The sequence below is a fragment of the Oncorhynchus kisutch genome, unplaced genomic scaffold (assembly GCF_002021735.2).
Source record: "Oncorhynchus kisutch isolate 150728-3 unplaced genomic scaffold, Okis_V2 Okis03b-Okis08b_hom, whole genome shotgun sequence".
Lineage (NCBI taxonomy): Eukaryota > Metazoa > Chordata > Actinopteri > Salmoniformes > Salmonidae > Oncorhynchus > Oncorhynchus kisutch.
In genome coordinates this window covers 9,652,780-9,671,344 of record NW_022261980.1, presented here as the reverse complement: position 1 = coordinate 9,671,344, position 18,565 = coordinate 9,652,780, and the positions used below count along the sequence as shown (strand labels likewise).

Sequence of the window (18,565 nt, the reverse complement as noted above, 5' to 3'; positions counted from 1 at the left end):
CGAGTCAACCAGAAAGTGTGTGTCGGTCTGTTTTAGTTAGTTTTAGTTGCAGTGCTCAGGCTAGTGTCCCTGTCTGTTTGTTTTTAGTTGCAGTGCTCAGGCTTGTGTCTCTCTCTCTGTTTGTTTTAGTTGCAGTGCTCAGGCTTGTGTCTCTCTGTTTGTTTTAGTTGCAGTGCTCAGACAAGTGTCTCTCTCTGTTTGTTTTTAATTGCAGTGCTCACGCTAGTGTCCCTGTCTGTTTGTTTTTAGTTGCAGTGCTCAGGCTTGTGTCTCTCTCTCTGTTTGTTTTAGTTGCAGTGCTCAGGCTTGTGTCTCTCTGTTTGTTTTAGTTGCAGTGCTCAGGCTAGTGTCCCTGTCTGTTTGTTTTTAGTTGCAGTGCTCAGGCTAGTGTCCCTGTCTGTTTGTTTTTAGTTGCAGTGCTCAGGCTAGTGTCTCTCTGTTTGTTTTAGTTGCAGTGCTCAGGCTTGTGTCTCTCTGTTTGTTTTTAGTTGCAGTGCTCAGGCTTGTGTCTCTCTGTTTGTTTTTAGTTGCAGTGCTCAGGCTTGTGTCTCTCTGTTTGTTTTAGTTGCAGTGCTCAGGCTTGTGTCCCTGTCTGTTTGTTTTTAGTTGCAGTGCTCAGGCTAGTGTCCCTGTCTGTTTGTTTTTAGTTGCAGTGCTCAGGCTAGTGTCTCTCTGTTTGTTTTAGTTGCAGTGCTCAGACAAGTGTCTCTCTCTGTTTGTTTTAGTTGCAGTGCTCAGGCTAGTGTCCCTGTCTGTTTGTTTTAGTTGCAGTGCTCAGGCTAGTGTCCCTGTCTGTTTGTTTTTAGTTGCAGTGCTCAGGCTTGTGTCTCTCTGTTTGTTTTAGTTGCAGTGCTCAGGCTTGTGTCTCTCTGTTTGTTTTTAGTTGCAGTGCTCAGGCTTGTGTCTCTCTGTTTGTTTTTAGTTGCAGTGCTCAGGCTTGTGTCTCTCTGTTTGTTTTAGTTGCAGTGCTCAGGCTAGTGTCCCTGTCTGTTTTAGTTGCAGTGCTCAGGCTAGTGTCCCTGTCTGTTTGTTTTAGTTGCAGTGCTCAGGCTAGTGTCCCTGTCTGTTTGTTTTTAGTTGCAGTGCTCAGGCTAGTGTCCCTGTCTGTTTGTTTTTAGTTGCAGTGCTCAGGCTAGTGTCTCTCTGTTTGTTTTAGTTGCAGTGCTCAGGCTTGTGTCTCTCTGTTTGTTTTTAGTTGCAGTGCTCAGGCTTGTGTCTCTCTGTTTGTTTTTAGTTGCAGTGCTCAGGCTTGTCTCTCTGTTTGTTTTAGTTGCAGTGCTCAGGCTTGTGTCCCTGTCTGTTTGTTTTTAGTTGCAGTGCTCAGGCTAGTGTCCCTGTCTGTTTGTTTTTAGTTGCAGTGCTCAGGCTAGTGTCTCTCTGTTTGTTTTAGTTGCAGTGCTCAGACAAGTGTCTCTCTCTGTTTGTTTTAGTTGCAGTGCTCAGGCTAGTGTCCCTGTCTGTTTGTTTTAGTTGCAGTGCTCAGGCTAGTGTCCCTGTCTGTTTGTTTTTAGTTGCAGTGCTCAGGCTTGTGTCTCTCTGTTTGTTTTAGTTGCAGTGCTCAGGCTTGTGTCTCTCTGTTTGTTTTTAGTTGCAGTGCTCAGGCTTGTGTCTCTCTGTTTGTTTTTAGTTGCAGTGCTCAGGCTTGTGTCTCTCTGTTTGTTTTAGTTGCAGTGCTCAGGCTAGTGTCCCTGTCTGTTTTAGTTGCAGTGCTCAGGCTAGTGTCCCTGTCTGTTTGTTTTTAGTTGCAGTGCTCAGGCTTGTGTCTCTCTGTTTGTTTTAGTTGCAGTGCTCAGGCTTGTGTCTCTCTGTTTGTTTTAGTTGCAGTGCTCAGGCTAGTGTCCCTGTCTGTTTGTTTTAGTTGCAGTGCTCAGGCTAGTGTCCCTGTCTGTTTGTTTTTAGTTGCAGTGCTCAGGCTTGTGTCTCTCTGTTTGTTTTAGTTGCAGTGCTCAGGCTTGTGTCTCTCTGTTTGTTTTTAGTTGCAGTGCTCAGGCTTGTGTCTCTCTGTTTGTTTTTAGTTGCAGTGCTCAGGCTTGTGTCTCTCTGTTTGTTTTAGTTGCAGTGCTCAGGCTAGTGTCCCTGTCTGTTTGTTTTTAGTTGCAGACAAAGAGACTAGCCTGAGCACTGTTTGTTTTTAGTTGCAGTGCTCAGGCTAGTGTTTCCTTGGCAATATTAGGTTAAGCATTAAGCAAAGGCCCTAAAGCAACATCCAGGGTGGTCTGCAATACCTTTTATCAGTTGAAATCAAATGAAGCACAACGTATTTTGGTCCAGGCTAGATCCTCCCTGCCTCCCTGCCTATCTAATGGTTGAACCTATTTAACTTTCAGTTAGTATTTCATCTTGGCTGAACGAACATTAGCCTTTTCCCCTTGTGTTTGATGTTGGTGTTGAGACCACCCCAGACGCAGGCAGGCACACACACATTGTCTCTACTCCAGCTGTGCTCACTGAAACAGGATGTGTTTGCCTGCTGTTTTGAGCTGAGGGGAAGAGAGGAAATATCTAACTAGCTAGCAGGTGAATGACTGGCAGGGCAGGTGCACACACCCTTAGGATTTCCCCCAGACATGGAAGCTGTAAAGGTAGAGTTCAGGAAGTGTGTGGTATCATTTAGGCCTGCCCCCCCCCCCCCCCCCCATGTTTTGCTTGCTGATGCAGTGTCATTTACCAGGTTAACACTGACTGCTTCCAGTCAGATTGGACACTTTGGCTGGCCACAAGCTTTTATGATGGGGCACACAATGCTTGGAGGGTGGAGAGGAGGAGAGGGGAAGTAGTCGGGCCAGGGGGACAGACGGAGGGGTGGTGGGGGGGGGCAGCAGACACACTGAGCCGCCCTGATCTATTGAGACAGTCTGTCATTCTTTACCCCCCTTTTGTCCTGCTTGCTCTCTCTGCTCTCTCTCGCTCTCTCTGCTCTCTCTCTCTCTCTCTCTCTCTCTTCTCTCTCTCTGCTCTCTCTCTTCTCTCTCTCTGCTCTCTCTCTCTTCTCTCTTCTCCTCTCTTCTCTCTCTCTCTCTCTGCTCTCTGCTCTCTGCTCTCTCTCTCTCTCTCTCTCTCTCTGCTCTCTCTCTCTCTCTCTGCTCTCTCTCTCTGCTCTCTCTCTCTCTCTGCTCTCTCTCTCTCTCTGCTCTCTCTCTCTGCTCTCTCTCTCTTCTCCTCTCTTCTTCTCGCTCTCTCTGCTCTCCTCCTCTCTGCTCTCTCTGCTCTCTGCTCTCTCTCTCTGCTCTCTCTCTCTCTGCTCTCTCTCTCTGCTCTCTCTCTCTTCTGCTCTCTCTCCCCCCTGCTCTCTCCCCTGCTCTCCCTCTCATATTTCTGTATGAGGACATGGCCATTCTGTTATTGTAGATCAGTCTCTGTAGTTTATGGACATTAGAGACAGGAAAGGTAGTCTTTGTTGTGTTGCTCGACTGTAGTTAGTCATTATGAGGGAGCAGAAATAGAAAGTTTAGTCTAACTAGATTCTATATCAAAGCATAGCCTATAGGCTAGACCAACCAGGATTAGGATTATTAGTGAATAAACTGTCATTCATTTAAATATCTTAAATAACTACAACGATGTAGCCTGGTGGATGTTTTTCTACCAGTCCAACTTCCTTTTGACTCACTGTAGCAGTGTGCTGAGTGAGTTGAAGAATTCCGTGGCCAAAGTTTTGGCCTTGGTCCACAGAGGGGTGTGTGTTTGTTCAGAGGCGCTTGGAGCACAGAACCGTAGCCAGTGTGTGACTGTTCGTGCTTCAAAGTGTTTGTTTTGCCCTCTCAGATTAGTGCAGCTCAGCCTGGGCCAGTCGGAGTCTCTGATCTGAGGCACACACACACACACCCCACCAACCCCTTAAATCTGAGAACCCCCTCTCACACAACCCCTAACCCCTCCACCCCAGCAGCAGCCTGGGCCAGTCGGAGTCTCTGATCTGAGGCACACACACACACACACACACACACACACACACACACCCCTTAAATCTGAGAACCCCCTCTCACACAACCCCTAACCCCTCCACCCCAGCAGCAGCAGCTGTACCAACCCACAAATCTGGGCCCTTTCTTCTCCATACTACACAAACATAGACAACACACACAACAGCAGGCGATGTGGGTGAGGAAGGGGGATTTAGGTTGCAGGTCTCCCATCTCCTCCAGGGTTGTGAGGGGGCTCCGGGTCAGTCTCTGTTGGAGAGCCACAGTACCCTCCACCCAGTTCCCCCAAAGCAAATTCAACTTCTAACCCTTTCCACATCAGTTCAACACCTCCATTTAAATGTCCACATTGTTAACAGGTTTCCTTTGTCACACTTTATTCAAATGCCTGAATGCATTCTGCAAACGGTGGAACAGGCTACATCTGATAACACAACAACTTAATGACAGTGGCCAACTACTGTAGCTATCTAGCCAGCTGACCTCTGTAACTAGCAGGCAAGCCAGCAAGCAAAGCTGAAGGGATTGCAAACGGGTTAGAGTAACTCTAGCCAATGCAACCTTTGTTGGCCTAGGACCCGTCTTTTCAATGCTGTCTTCGTATTCTGATAGCTGAAGTTGCATGTAAGTGTCGGGTGTATACCGAGCTATACTGTAATGCCGCATAGGCCTAGCTGAATGGAATCAGGACTGGGGATAAATATGAGTAACCATGCTCCATTAGCTAGGTCTAGCTGAATGGAATCAGGACTGGGGATAAATATGAGTAACCATGCTCCATTAGCTAGGTCTAGCTGAATGGAATCAGGACTGGGGTTAAACATGAGTAACCATGCTCCATTAGCTAGGCCTAGTGACTCACCGCTTCTCACTAGTTTTCCCCCTAGATACACTCTAGAAGGTCATGTACTTGTTTACCCAGTTTCTGTCACTGAAATGATATTTTTGTATATGGCCTGTCCAATGCGGGATTGCTGAGAGTGTCATTCAGTGTAACTTGCCTCAGTCACACAGCCATACCTAGGGCCTGGCTGTTCTGCTGGCCTGAGTCCATGGAGGGCTTGGACTTGGACTGGGTTTTCCATTCCCCAGCACCCGATCCATCTTTCATGTCTTGTCAGAGTTCTCGCCCACCGGCACCGGCAGGGCATACCGGGTCAAAGCCATTCCTCCACTGCCATCCTGGAACATATTTGAAACACAACGCGCTCCACATACTCATAAAGCATATTTGAAGAGTGCGAGGTCGTCTGCGGCCTGGTATGGCCCCTCCAACAACATGGTAGTCGCTCGGGGACGGTGGCATGTTATGAATGGCTGGGGGTTGTTCTGGGCAACGTTTCACTCACTTTTATCGCTGTGGTAAATGTCTTGAACAGTGACTCAGCGGCTGTATGTGAAGTTGTTGGCGTTTTTGCCTAGGGCTTGTTGTATGGTCCCTTCCTCCCTCCCTGGACTGTGCTAGTGGAATCGCTCAGCACATTAAGTCTGCGTCTGAATCTCTGTGTCTTGTGTTTCCTGGACCTGAGTTGGTCCAGACCAGAAAGCTGTTGCGGGGGTGCAGTGACGAGAGTAGGGTCCCAGTGAAGGGCTGAGTCAGGGAATGAGAATGGGCAATTCCAAGGTAACGGAATTACGCAAAGACTCTAAAATGTATGCCAAACAAAAACTATTGATTTTTCAAAGTTTAACAAACCATACAATTTTATGCACAAAGACTACTTTTAACAATTACCATAGTAAATACAACCAAAAACATTTACTGGAAATTACAGTAAAATCTCCTGGTTTATTCTGTTACCAAAGTTGTATCTGCACAGTTCTGCTGTAAATGTGGTTTTGCCACACACTGTAATAGTTTTGGTGAATAGGATGTTTTTGTCTGTTCCATGTTCAGTGTCAACCCCCAGCCTAAACCCCAAAGGAATACACCCACTGTAGAGCATGGGCCTGAGACGCAGTTACATCACCTCAGCACAGTCTGTACACACACACACACACACACACACCAAACAAACCTGGGTTCAAATACTATTTCTATTACTTTTCAATACATTTCTTAACAATTATTCAGATAACTAAAGGTTATCTAGTTAGTTTTATGGAGAAAAAAAAACAGGTTGTTGAATATTGGAATGTATTTGATACACTTTTTGAAAATACTACACTGACTCAAATCCACGCCCAAGCCTAACCTTTAACCCATAACCCTACAACTATACCGAACCCCTAAACCTACCTGTATCCCATAGCCTTAATTATAACCCTAATTTGAACCGTAAATGGAACCCCTAAGCCTAAAATAGCATTTTTCCTCATGTGGACTGGAAAAATGTCCCCACTTACCCAAATGTTTCCTTGTTTTACTGTCCTTGTGAGGACTTCTGGTACCCACAAGGATAGTAAAACACACGCACACAGAACACTAGAGAGTGAGCTGAGCTAACCCAGCCCCCCATTAACCTTAATTCTTTATGATGGCCACAGGACTCACTGATGTGCAAAGCCCCAGGAAATGGCTGCTCGTTTACGGGCTGTGGCAACAGCAACCCACTGACTCCTTTTCAGCCAATTGGGGCTCATAAAAGGGGACCTTGCCCTGTGCCATGCGCTGTGTGAAATAACTTTTTGTTTAATAAGAACTGGAGGATGTGTTTGAGTAGGACCGAGAGCTCATCGGGATAGAGAACTGAATGCTCTGTGTTACAATGCGACTTCTGATTAGGGACTGTATGTTATAGATTTTCTGCTGGTGGACACACACACACACACACACACACACACACACACACACACACACACACAGAGGTTTTCATGGTTTAATTATTTAGTTTGGTTTAAGGCAACATTGTTGAATCCCAACCCCCACACACACACCTGTCCTCCACCACCACACACAGAGGGATTCTGCTTGTAACACCCCCCCCCCCCTCCCCTTTCTCAAAATGCCAAGACAGTGAAACGCTGCTTTGAAATATTAAAGGCCCTGATGTTTTTCCCACTGGAGGCACAGTAGTTGGCTGAGACTAACACACACGCGCTCAGTCTGGCTGAGTACCACTGAAGGCTCCTCCAATCACATTACAGCATGGAGCGTTGGTACGGTGAGGTCACTGGTTAGACTCCTCGTTGCTCCGCTGAGACTCTCCTGCAGGCTTCTAAAGAGCTTAGTGGGGGACCAGATTAAACCCTAACAGGGAAAAAAATGGAGGTTGACCGATTTTTATGATTTTTCAACGCAGATACCGATTATTGGAGGACCAAAAAAAGCTGCTAACGATTAATTGATATATATATATATATATATATATATATATTTGTAATAATGACCAATGAACACATATTTTAACTTAATATAATGCAGAAATAAAATCATTTTAGTCTCAAATAAATAATGAAACATGTTCAATTTGGTTTAAATAATGCAAAAACAAAGTGTTGGAGAAGAAAGTAAAATTGTAATATGTGCCATATAAGAAAGCTAACGTTTAAGTTCCTTGCTCAGAACATGAGAACATATGAAAGCTGGTGGTTCCTTTTTAACATGAGTCTTCAATATTCCCAGGTAAGAAGTTTTAGGTTGTAGTTATTATAGGACTATTTCTCTCTATACCATTTGTATTTCATATACCTTTGACTATTGGATGTTCTTATAGGCACTTTAGTATTGCCAGTGTAAGAGTAAAGCCTCCGTCCCTCTCCTCACTCCTCGCTCCTCCCTGGGCTCGAACCAGCAACACAACGACAACAGCCACCACATCGAAGCAGCATTACCCATGCAGAGCAAGGGAAACAACCACCCCAAGGCTCAGAGCGAGTGAAGTTTGAAGCTCTATTAGCGTGCGCTAACTAGCCAGCCATTTCACTTCGGGTTACACGAGCCTCATCTCGGGAGTTGATAGGTTTGAAGTCATAAACAGTGCAATGCTTGACGCACAACGAAGAGCTGCTGGCAAAACGCACTAAAGTGCTGTTTGAATGAATGTTTACGCGCCTGCTTCTGCCTACCACCGCTCTGTCAGATACTTAGATGCTCAGTCAGATTATATGCAACGCAGGACACGCTAGATAATATCTAGTAATATCATCAACCATGTGTAGTTAACTAGTGATTATGATTGTTTTTTATAAGATGAGTTTAATGCTAGCTAGCAACTTACCTTGGCTTACTGCATTTGCGTAACAGGCAGTCTCCTTGTGGAGTGCAACGAGGAGGCAGGTCGTTATTGCGTTGGACTCATTAACTGTAAGGTTGCAAGATTGGGTCCCCCGAGCTGACATGGTGAAAATCTCTCTTTCTGCCCCTGAACGAGGCAGTTAACCCACTGTTCCTAGGCCGTCATTGAAAATAAGAATGTGTTCTTAACTGACTTGCCTGGTTAAATAAAGATTAAATAAAGATGAAATAAAGGTGTAAAGAATTGTGTTTTTTTGTCCAAAAATACCGATTTCCGACTGTTATGAAAACTTGAAATCGGCCCTAATTAATCAGTCGACCTCTACTCCATACATCTGGTCAAATATAGAGAACTGATAGTGTATACTGGCTGTTGGATTGTCATAGGGTCCTTGGGTGTCTTTTTGAAAAAAGAAATTGATTCTTCATGTCTTACTCATTTGTAGGAAGTAGTTTGGTCCAACTTGGATGTTGGGTATTATATTTACTGACTAATATCTAAATCCTATAAATTCAAATGGCCAATTTGGTTGCAATCAGTTAGCTGAATTTCTCTGCTATTTAAAATGTCAACAAAATGTTTCAGGAATGGCATTTTGTTTCTAACTCCAGAAACTATTTCAGACCAATCTGAGATGGTGGGTGTCATGGCTGGCTGAAATGACCTGAAATGACCTGATGACCTCATGGTTTACTTTGGACCGTCAGCAGGATGATATCTCTTTACCGAAGATGGTAATAATTCACGTCATAATTTTGACCATGTAATTGTAACCAGAGAATTAATAGTGAAGTTACAAAAACAAGGAGAAATTCAGTCCTGATGAATCGGCTGCACGTTTCCTAACCCCCCCCCCCACCACAAGTTCTACTAATAACAAGCTGAAAGCCATGCGTAGCTTCTCCTTTTACACTTCCTGTTTCTAAGTTAGTGATATCATTGCCACTTATTATTATTATTAGACCTTAAAACCCTTCTCACACAGCTCTGACCCATGACAATAAGGGGTTGTATTAAACCAAACGTTCACAAGCTGTGGTGTGACTGCTGTGTAGTTAGATTTTATACGCTGTGAAGACGTCTTTCTGACTGTCTGAAATTCTATGAAGGAACATGTTTAATTGCATTGGTAATGTTTTGAATGTTTACACGGTTATAGTGGAATCATTTTTGTTCAGTTCAATTCAAGAGTGCAGGCTGTTTCCCCTACATGTACCCTGGCTCAGTGGTCTACATGTTTCATTGACAACAGATGGCCATGGGGAGAAACCCTGTCACTACTGTAACCTAGTAACTGGTCTTTTGTGGCCTAGACAGCCTCCCTCTGCTGCTGGGATCCTAAATCAGGGTGCATCAGAATGAGACAGAGCAACATGAGCATATTTAATACATGTTATATAGTCAGCCCAGAGATGGGCAACTGCCCCACTGTTTGTCCATAATGATCATCATTATGTTTGGAGGAAAAAGGGGGAGGCTTGCAAGTCGAAGAGCACCATCCCAACCGTGAAGCACGGGGGTGACAGCATCATGTTGTGGGGGTGCTTTGCTGTAGGAGGGACTAGGTGGCATCACAAAATAGGTGGCATCATGAGGAAGGAAAATTATGTGGATATATTGAAGTAACATCTCTCAAGACATCAGTCAGGAAGTTAAAGCTTGGTCGCAAATGGGTCTTCCAAATGGACAATGACCCCAAGCATACTTCCAAAGTTGTGGCAAAATGACTTAAGGACAACAAAGTCAAGGTATTGGAGTGGCCATCACAAAGCCCCGACCTCAATTCCATAGAAAATTTGTGGGCAGAACTGAAAAAGCGTGTGCGAGCAAGGAGGCCTACAAACCTGACTCAGTTACACCAGCTCTGTCAGGAGGTATGGTCCAAAATTTTACCCAACTTATTGTGGGAAGCTTGTGGAAGGCTACCTGAAACGTTTGACCCAGGTTAAACAATTTAAAGGCAATGCTACCAAATACTAATTGAGTATATTTGAGGGAGGCTGTCTAGGCCACAGAAGACCAGTTACTAGGTTACAGTAGTATATAGAGAACTGATAGTGAATATATTGAGTGTATTTAAACTAATGACCCACTGGGAATGTGATGAAAGAAATAAAAGATGGAAGAAATCATTCTCCTTTCTAAAATTCTGACATTTCACATTGTTAAAATGAAGTGGGGATCCTAACTGACCTAAGACAGGGAATTCTTACTGGGATTAAATGTCAGGAATTGTGAAAAACTGAGTTTAAATGTATTTGGCTAAGGTGTGTGTAAACTTCCGACTTCAACTGTATGTACTACATTACTAAAAATATGTGGAAACCTTCTAGATCAACATCTCATTCCAAAATTATGGGCGTTAATATGGAGTTGGTCCCCCCCCTTTGCTGCTGTAATAGCCTCCACTCTTCTGGGAAGGCTTTCCACTAGATGTTGGTACGTTGCTGCAGGGACTTACTTCCATTCAGCCACGAGCATTAGTGAGGTCGGGCACTGATATTGGGCAATTAGTCGGTATTCCAATTCATCCCAAAGGTGTTCGATGGGGTTGAGGTCAGGGCTCTGTGCAGGCCAGTCAAGTTCTTCCACGCCGATCTCAACAAACCATTTCTGTATGGACCTCACTTTGTGCACGGGGGCATTGTCATGCTGAAACAGAAAAGGCCCTTCCACAAAGTTGGAAGCATAGAATCGTCTAGAATGTCATTGTATGCTGTAGCATTAAGACTTCCCTTCACTGGAACTAAGGGGTCTAGCCCAAACCATGAAAAACAGCCTCAGACCATTATTCCTCCTCCACCAAACTTTACAGTTGGCACTATGCATTCGTGCAGGTAGCGTTCTCCTGGCATCCGCCAAACCCAGATTTGTCTGTCGGACTGCCAGATGGTGAGGCGTGATTCATCACTCCAGAGAACGTGTTTCCACTGCTTCAGAGTCCAATGGCGGTGAGCTATACACCACTCCAGCTGACGCTTGGCATTGCTCATGGTGATCTTAGACTTGTGTGCGGCTGCTCGGCCATGGAAAATGGAAACACATTTCATGTAGTGTTTTAAAATTGCACACTCTTCTCTCCGGATCAATGGTAGAATGTATATAATTGCAGGTGGGGGGGCTTTAAAGTGTTTTGCTCGCAAGGTGAAATGTTTTTGCCTATACTCAGTGTATTGGGGTGTGATCTCTGTACACTCGAAGTCGTGAGACTGTGAACTTACCTTTTTGGAGTTGGCCTGCTTGGCCGTTTTCAAGAACGGCAAACTATTCAAGCAACGTGCCAAAAGGCAAAACAGTTTATGAACTTATAACTCCAAAGCAGTAACAACAAAACAAACCTCTCTGTCTCTGCCAGGTCTCTGGATGGACGGTTACAGGTGTCCCACAGGAAGGGCCTCCCGCACGTCATCTACTGTCGCCTGTGGCGCTGGCCGGACCTGCAGTCCCACCACGAGCTGCGGGCCGTGGAGCTCTGTGAGTACGCCTTCCACACCAAGAAGGATGAAGTGTGTGTCAACCCCTACCACTACCAGAGGGTGGAGACGCCAGGTACGGACAACTGTCCCCTTTCATTAAAAACCATCAGAGGTTCAATGAGCTTCACCTCAGTAGCATGTATTGCACATCTTGTAAATGTATTGGCTCTGTGACTACTGGTTTGACAGGTGTGAGAGGCTCAGCCTCAACTGTCATTTGTGAAAACATAAAAGAGCTATCTATAACTTTTGGTGTGTTAGAGAAACAATGCACCGTATCTGTGCATTTGTGTTCTTTGTGTTTCTGTCTGTGTGTGATGTCTAATTGTGTTCTTTGTGTTTGTCTGTGATACATGTCTAATTGTGTTTCTGTGTGTGTGATACATGTCTAATTGTGTGTCTGTCTGTGATACATGTCTACTTGTGTGTCTGCAGTGCTGCCTCCTGTGCTGGTTCCCAGACACACAGAGATCCCCAGTGAGTTTCCTCCTCTGGACGACTACAGCCACTCCATCCCAGAGAACACCAACTTCCCCGCCGGCATCGAGCCACAGAGCAACTACATACCAGGTGACATATCAGTCACATAACTAGTGAGACAAGTCTACATACCAGGTGACATATCAGTCGTATTACTAGTGAGACCAGTGGTAAAGGAGGTGAAACTAGTCCTCACACAGACTCCAGGAGCAGGTGAGACCAGTGGTAAAGGAGGTGAAACTAGTCCTCACACAGACTCCTGGAGCAGGTGAGACCAGTGGTAAAGGAGGTGAAACTAGTCCTCACACAGACTCCAGGAGCAGGTGAGACCAGTGGTAAAGGAGGTGAAACTAGTCCTCACACAGACTCCAGGAGCAGGTGAGACCAGTGGTAAAGGAGGTGAAACTAGTCCTCACACAGACTCCAGGAGCAGGTGAGACCAGTGGTAAAGGAGGTGAAACTAGTCCTCACACAGACTCCTGGAGCAGGTGAGACCAGTGGTAAAGGAGGTGAAACTAGTCCTCACACAGACTCCTGGAGCAGGTGAGACCAGTGGTAAAGGAGGTGAAACTAGTCCTCACACAGACTCCTGGAGCAGGTGAGACCAGTGGTAAAGGAGGTGAAACTAGTCCTCACACAGACTCCTGGAGCAGGTGAGACCAGTGGTAAAGGAGGTGAAACTAGTCCTCACACAGACTCCTGGAGCAGGTGAGACCAGTGGTAAAGGAGGTGAAACTAGTCCTCACACAGACTCCTGGAGCAGGTGAGACCAGTGGTAAAGGAGGTGAAACTAGTCCTCACACAGACTCCTGGAGCAGGTGAGACCAGTGGTAAAGGAGGTGAAACTAGTCCTCACACAGACTCCTGGAGCAGGTGAGACCAGTGGTAAAGGAGGTGAAACTAGTCCTCACACAGACTCCTGGAGCAGGTGAGACCAGTGGTAAAGGAGGTGAAACTAGTCCTCACACAGACTCCAGGAGCAGGTGAGACCAGTGGTAAAGGAGGTGAAACTAGTCCTCACACAGACTCCAGGAGCAGGTGAGACCAGTGGTAAAGGAGGTGAAACTAGTCCTCACACAGACTCCTGGAGCAGGTGAGACCAGTGGTAAAGCAGGTGAAACTAGTCCTCACACAGATTCCTGGAGCAGGTGAGACCAGTGGTAAAGGAGTTGAAACTAGTCCTCACACAGACTCCTGGAGCAGGTGAGACCAGTGGTAAAGGAGTTGAAACTAGTCCTCACACAGACTCCTGGAGCAGGTGAGACCAGTGGTAAAGGAGGTGAAACTAGTCCTCACACAGACTCCTGGAGCAGGTGAGACCAGTGGTAAAGGAGGTGAAACTAGTCCTCACACAGACTCCTGGAGCAGGTGAGACCAGTGGTAAAGGAGGTGAAACTAGTCCTCACACAGACTCCTGGAGCAGGTGAGACCAGTGGTAAAGGAGGTGAAACTAGTCCTCACACAGACTCCTGGAGCAGGTGAGACCAGTGGTAAAGGAGGTGAAACTAGTCCTCACACAGACTCCTGGAGCAGGTGAGACCAGTGGTAAAGGAGGTGAAACTAGTCCTCACACAGACTCCAGGAGCAGGTGAGACCAGTGGTAAAGGAGTTGAAACTAGTCCTCACACAGACTCCTGGAGCAGGTGAGACCAGTGGTAAAGGAGGTGAAACTAGTCCTCACACAGACTCCTGGAGCAGGTGAGACCAGTGGTAAAGGAGGTGAAACTAGTCCTCACACAGACTCCTGGAGCAGGTGAGACCAGTGGTAAAGGAGTTGAAACTAGTCCTCACACAGACTCCTGGAGCAGGTGAGACCAGTGGTAAAGGAGTTGAAACTAGTCCTCACACAGACTCCAGGAGCAGGTGAGACCAGTGGTAAAGGAGGTGAAACTAGTCCTCACACAGACTCCTGGAGCAGGTGAGACCAGTGGTAAAGGAGGTGAAACTAGTCCTCACACAGACTCCTGGAGCAGGTGAGACCAGTGGTAAAGGAGGTGAAACTAGTCCTCACACAGACTCCTGGAGCAGGTGAGACCAGTGGTAAAGGAGGTGAAACTAGTCCTCACACAGACTCCTGGAGCAGGTGAGACCAGTGGTAAAGGAGGTGAAACTAGTCCTCACACAGACTCCTGGAGCAGGTGAGACCAGTGGTAAAGGAGGTGAAACTAGTCCTCACACAGACTCCTGGAGCAGGTGAGACCAGTGGTAAAGGAGGTGAAACTAGTCCTCACACAGACTCCTGGAGCAGGTGAGACCAGTGGTAAAGGAGGTGAAACTAGTCCTCACACAGACTCCTGGAGCAGGTGAGACCAGTGGTAAAGGAGGTGAAACTAGTCCTCACACAGACTCCTGGAGCAGGTGAGACCAGTGGTAAAGGAGGTGAAACTAGTCCTCACACAGACTCCTGGAGCAGGTGAGACCAGTGGTAAAGGAGGTGAAACTAGTCCTCACACAGACTCCTGGAGCAGGTGAGACCAGTGGTAAAGGAGGTGAAACTAGTCCTCACACAGACTCCTGGAGCAGGTGAGACCAGTGGTAAAGGAGGTGAAACTAGTCCTCACACAGACTCCTGGAGCAGGTGAGACCAGTGGTAAAGGAGGTGAAACTAGTCCTCACACAGACTCCTGGAGCAGGTGAGACCAGTGGTAAAGCAGGTGAAACTAGTCCTCACACAGACTCCTGGAGCAGGTGAGACCAGTCAGGATTTATGCAGCATGTTATAGGAAAGTATTTTAGTGGACGAGACTGGTCTAAGTGAGACACGTTTAAAATGAGAGGAAGGTCGGTGAGAAAAGTCTTAAAGCAAGTTAAAATCCCATTCAAGCGGACATGACCGGTGAGTAGGGGAGACTGAGTTTGCAATGCATGACCTTGTTTCACACAGCTCAGTGTCTGGGATTTGGTCTTGTCTGCCCACTCTCACACAGTCTAGTTGTGACAGACGAGGGTTTTTATCCAGTCACTTTTCCTTCAGTTCTCCTCCTGGCTTCTCAGTGAGGTTGGGTGACAGCCACTGCCCCTCTAGCCCCTCTCTGTTTTCTCTAGCCCCCTTTCCTTCTAGCCACCTAGACCCCTCTCCTTCCTTCACAGTGAGTTTGGGAGACGGTCACCTAGAGCCCTCTCCTTCCTTCACAGTGAGTTTGGGAGACGGTCACCTAGAGCCCTCTCCTTCCTTCACAGTGAGTTTGGGAGACGGTCACCTAGAGCCCTCTCCTTCCTTCACAGTGAGTTTGGGAGACGGTCACCTAGAGCCCTCTCCTTCCTTCACAGTGAGTTTGGGTGACGGCCACCTAGAGCCCTCTCCTTCCTTCACAGTGAGTTTGGGAGACGGTCACCTAGAGCCCTCTCCTTCCTTCACAGTGAGTTTGGGAGACGAGTGAGTTCTAGACCCCTACCTTCAGACAGACGCTAGCAGAGGTGTGAGCTACATCAGCAGACCGGGTGAACAGTTGCCAAACACACACACACACACACACACTCACACTGAGTCCAGAGGAGGTGGGCAGTCTCTGCCTGGCACAAATGGTGTCTGTGGTGGCTTGAGAGGCCGTCAGAAGCAGACACTGCCTCTTGGAGACTAGACCAGCACATGATCTGTTACTACCTCTGGAAGACAAGTTGACCCCCCTGTTACAGGAGTAGAACCTGTAGAACCAACTCAGTCAGTACATTCAGCCTGTTAGGAGTAGAACCAACTCAGTCAATACATTCAGCCTGTCGGGAGTAGAACCAACTCAGTCAGTACATTCAGCCTGTTAGGAGTAGAACCAACTCAGTCAGTACATTCAGGCTCTCAGGAGTAGAACCAACTCAGTCAATACATTCAGCCTGTCTGGAGTAGAACCAACTCAGTCAATACATTCAGGCTCTCAGGAGTAGAACCAACTCGGTCAGTACATTCAGCCTGTCAGGAGTAGAACCAACTCAGTCAATACATTCAGCCTGTCAGGAGTAGAACCAACTCAGTCAGTACATTCAGCCTGTCGGGAGTAGAACCAACTCAGTCAATACATTCAGCCTGTTAGGAGTAGAACCAACTCAGTCAGTACATTCAGGCTCTCAGGAGTAGAACCAACTCAGTCAATACATTCAGCCTGTCTGGAGTAGAACCAACTCAGTCAATACATTCAGGCTCTCAGGAGTAGAACCAACTCGGTCAGTACATTCAGCCTGTCAGGAGTAGAACCAACTCAGTCAATACATTCAGCCTGTCAGGAGTAGAACCAACTCAGTCAATACATTCATCCTGTCGGGAGTAGAACCAACTCAGTCAATACATTCAGCCTGTCGGGAGTAGAACCAACTCAGTCAGTACATTCAGCCTGTCGGGAGTAGAACCAACTCAGTCAGTACATTCAGCCTGTTTTCTACTGGGTTCCCCTTCCCTTCCCTGAATAAAAGCATTGGCCGAGAGCGCAATGACAAAGGGCGTTGTTAATATGCATATGTGGAGCAGTGTAGGGGCCTTTGGGACATGTTAGTAGAAGGAACCTACCAACCAATCATTGTTTACTGTGTTTCAGAGACTCCTCCACCTGGCTATCTCAGTGAAGATGGGGAGACCAGTGATCACCTGATGAACCACAGCATGGACACCAGTTCACCCAACCTGTCACCAAACCCAGTATCTCCAACACACAGCAATTTAGGTAAGCATTAGGACTGGGTATGACCATGGACCTCACAATACAATATTATCACCATACTTAGGTGCCGAGGCTGTATGTGTTGCCATTCAATACTGCAATTTGAAATTCCCAACATATCGCTCTTCAAATGTCTGCTGCAGAGAGATGAGAGGGCAGGAGAATGTTTTGGTTTGTTGGTGTAGTTACCTCGGACAAAAAACAAATACAAAAATTGCTAGCTGGTTGTCTGTTTGGGGATGTTTATTTGTGAGATTGAGACACTGTGTGTGTGTGTTTGTGTGTGTGTTAACTAGTGGACAAGTGTTGCACCGCAGCCCTCCCTCGGGAAGCCAGTCCACTGCTCCGTATTGTAACAGAGGAAACCCGGTCTGAGCCCAGAGCTGTGGCCAACTCAGTCAGCCCACACTGACATCAATGATAACATCCTGTTTATTAAATCACTGGCCCAAGCTACTATAGAAAAAAACAAATAGACTGGGCCTTCACATGGGCCCAGACAGTTCACTGTCCTTCACATGGACCCAGACAGTTGACTGTCCTTCACAGGGACCCAGACAGTTGACTGTCCTTCACATGGGCTCAGACAGTTCACTGTCCTTCACATGGACCCAGACAGTTCACTGTCCTTGACATGGGCCCAGACAGTTCACTGTCCTTGACATGGGCCCAGACAGTTCACTGTCCTTCACATGGACCCAGACAGTTCTCTGTCCTTCACATGGACCCAGACAGTTCTCTGTCCTTCACATGGACCCAGACAGTTCTCTGTCCTTCACATGGACCCAGACAGTTCTCTGTCCTTCACATGGACCCAGACAGTTCTCTGTACTTCACATGGGCCCAGACAGTTCACTGTCCTTCAAATAGACTGGGACTTCACATGAACCCAGACAGTTCACTGTACTTCACATGGACCCAGACAGTTCACTGTACTTCACATGAGCCCAGACAGTTCACTGTCCTTCAAATAGACTGGGACTTCACATGAACCCAGACAGTTCACTGTACTTCACAGGGACCCAGACAGTTCACTGTACTTCACAGGGACCCAGACAGTTCACTGTACTTCACAGGGACCCAGACAGTTCACTGTCCTTCACATGGACCCAGACAGTTCACTGTCCTTCACATGGACCCAGACAGTTCACTGTCCTTCACATGGGCTCAGACAGTTCACTGTCCTTCAAATAGACTGGGACTTCACATGGGCCCAGACAGTTCACTGTCCTTCACATGGACCCAGACAGTTCTCTGTCCTTCACATGGACCCAGACAGTTCTCTGTCCTTCACATGGACCCAGACAGTTCTCTGTCCTTCACATGGACCCAGACAGTTCTCTGTCCTTCACATGGACCCAGACAGTTCTCTGTACTTCACATGGGCCCAGACAGTTCACTGTACTTCACATGAGCCCAGACAGTTCACTGTACTTCACATGGGCCCAGACAGTTCACTGTACTTCACATGAGCCCAGACAGTTCACTATACTTCACATGAGCCCAGACAGTTCATTGTCCTTCACATGGGCCCAGACAGTTCACTGTACTTCACATGAGCCCAGACAGTTCATTGTCGTTCACATGGGCCCAGACAGTTCACTGTACTTCACATGGGCCCAGACAGTTCACTGTACTTCACATGGGCCCAGACAGTTCACTGTCCTTCACATGGGCCCAGACAGTTCACTGTCCTTCACATGGGCCCAGACAGTTCACTGTCCTTCACATGGGCCCAGACAGTTCACTGTCTTTCACATGGGCCCAGACAGTTCACTGTCCTTCACATGGGCCCAGACAGTTCACTGTACTTCACATGGGCCCAGACAGTTCACTGTACTTCAAATGGACCCAGACAGTTC

At 46.9% G+C, this 18,565-nt stretch overlaps 1 protein-coding gene across 1 annotated transcript in view; it reads left to right on the top strand.

Annotated features, from left to right (window-relative positions):
* The window catches only part of LOC109888272 (mothers against decapentaplegic homolog 3-like), a 45,041-nt gene that overhangs the window by 10,534 nt on the left and 15,942 nt on the right, over positions 1–18,565 (top strand). Inside the window, exons 2-4 of the mRNA XM_031812742.1 lie at positions 11,457–11,650; positions 12,013–12,147; positions 16,581–16,706. Coding sequence (XP_031668602.1) covers positions 11,457–11,650; positions 12,013–12,147; positions 16,581–16,706 — 455 coding nt within the window. The remainder of the gene's footprint in view (positions 1–11,456; positions 11,651–12,012; positions 12,148–16,580; positions 16,707–18,565) is intronic.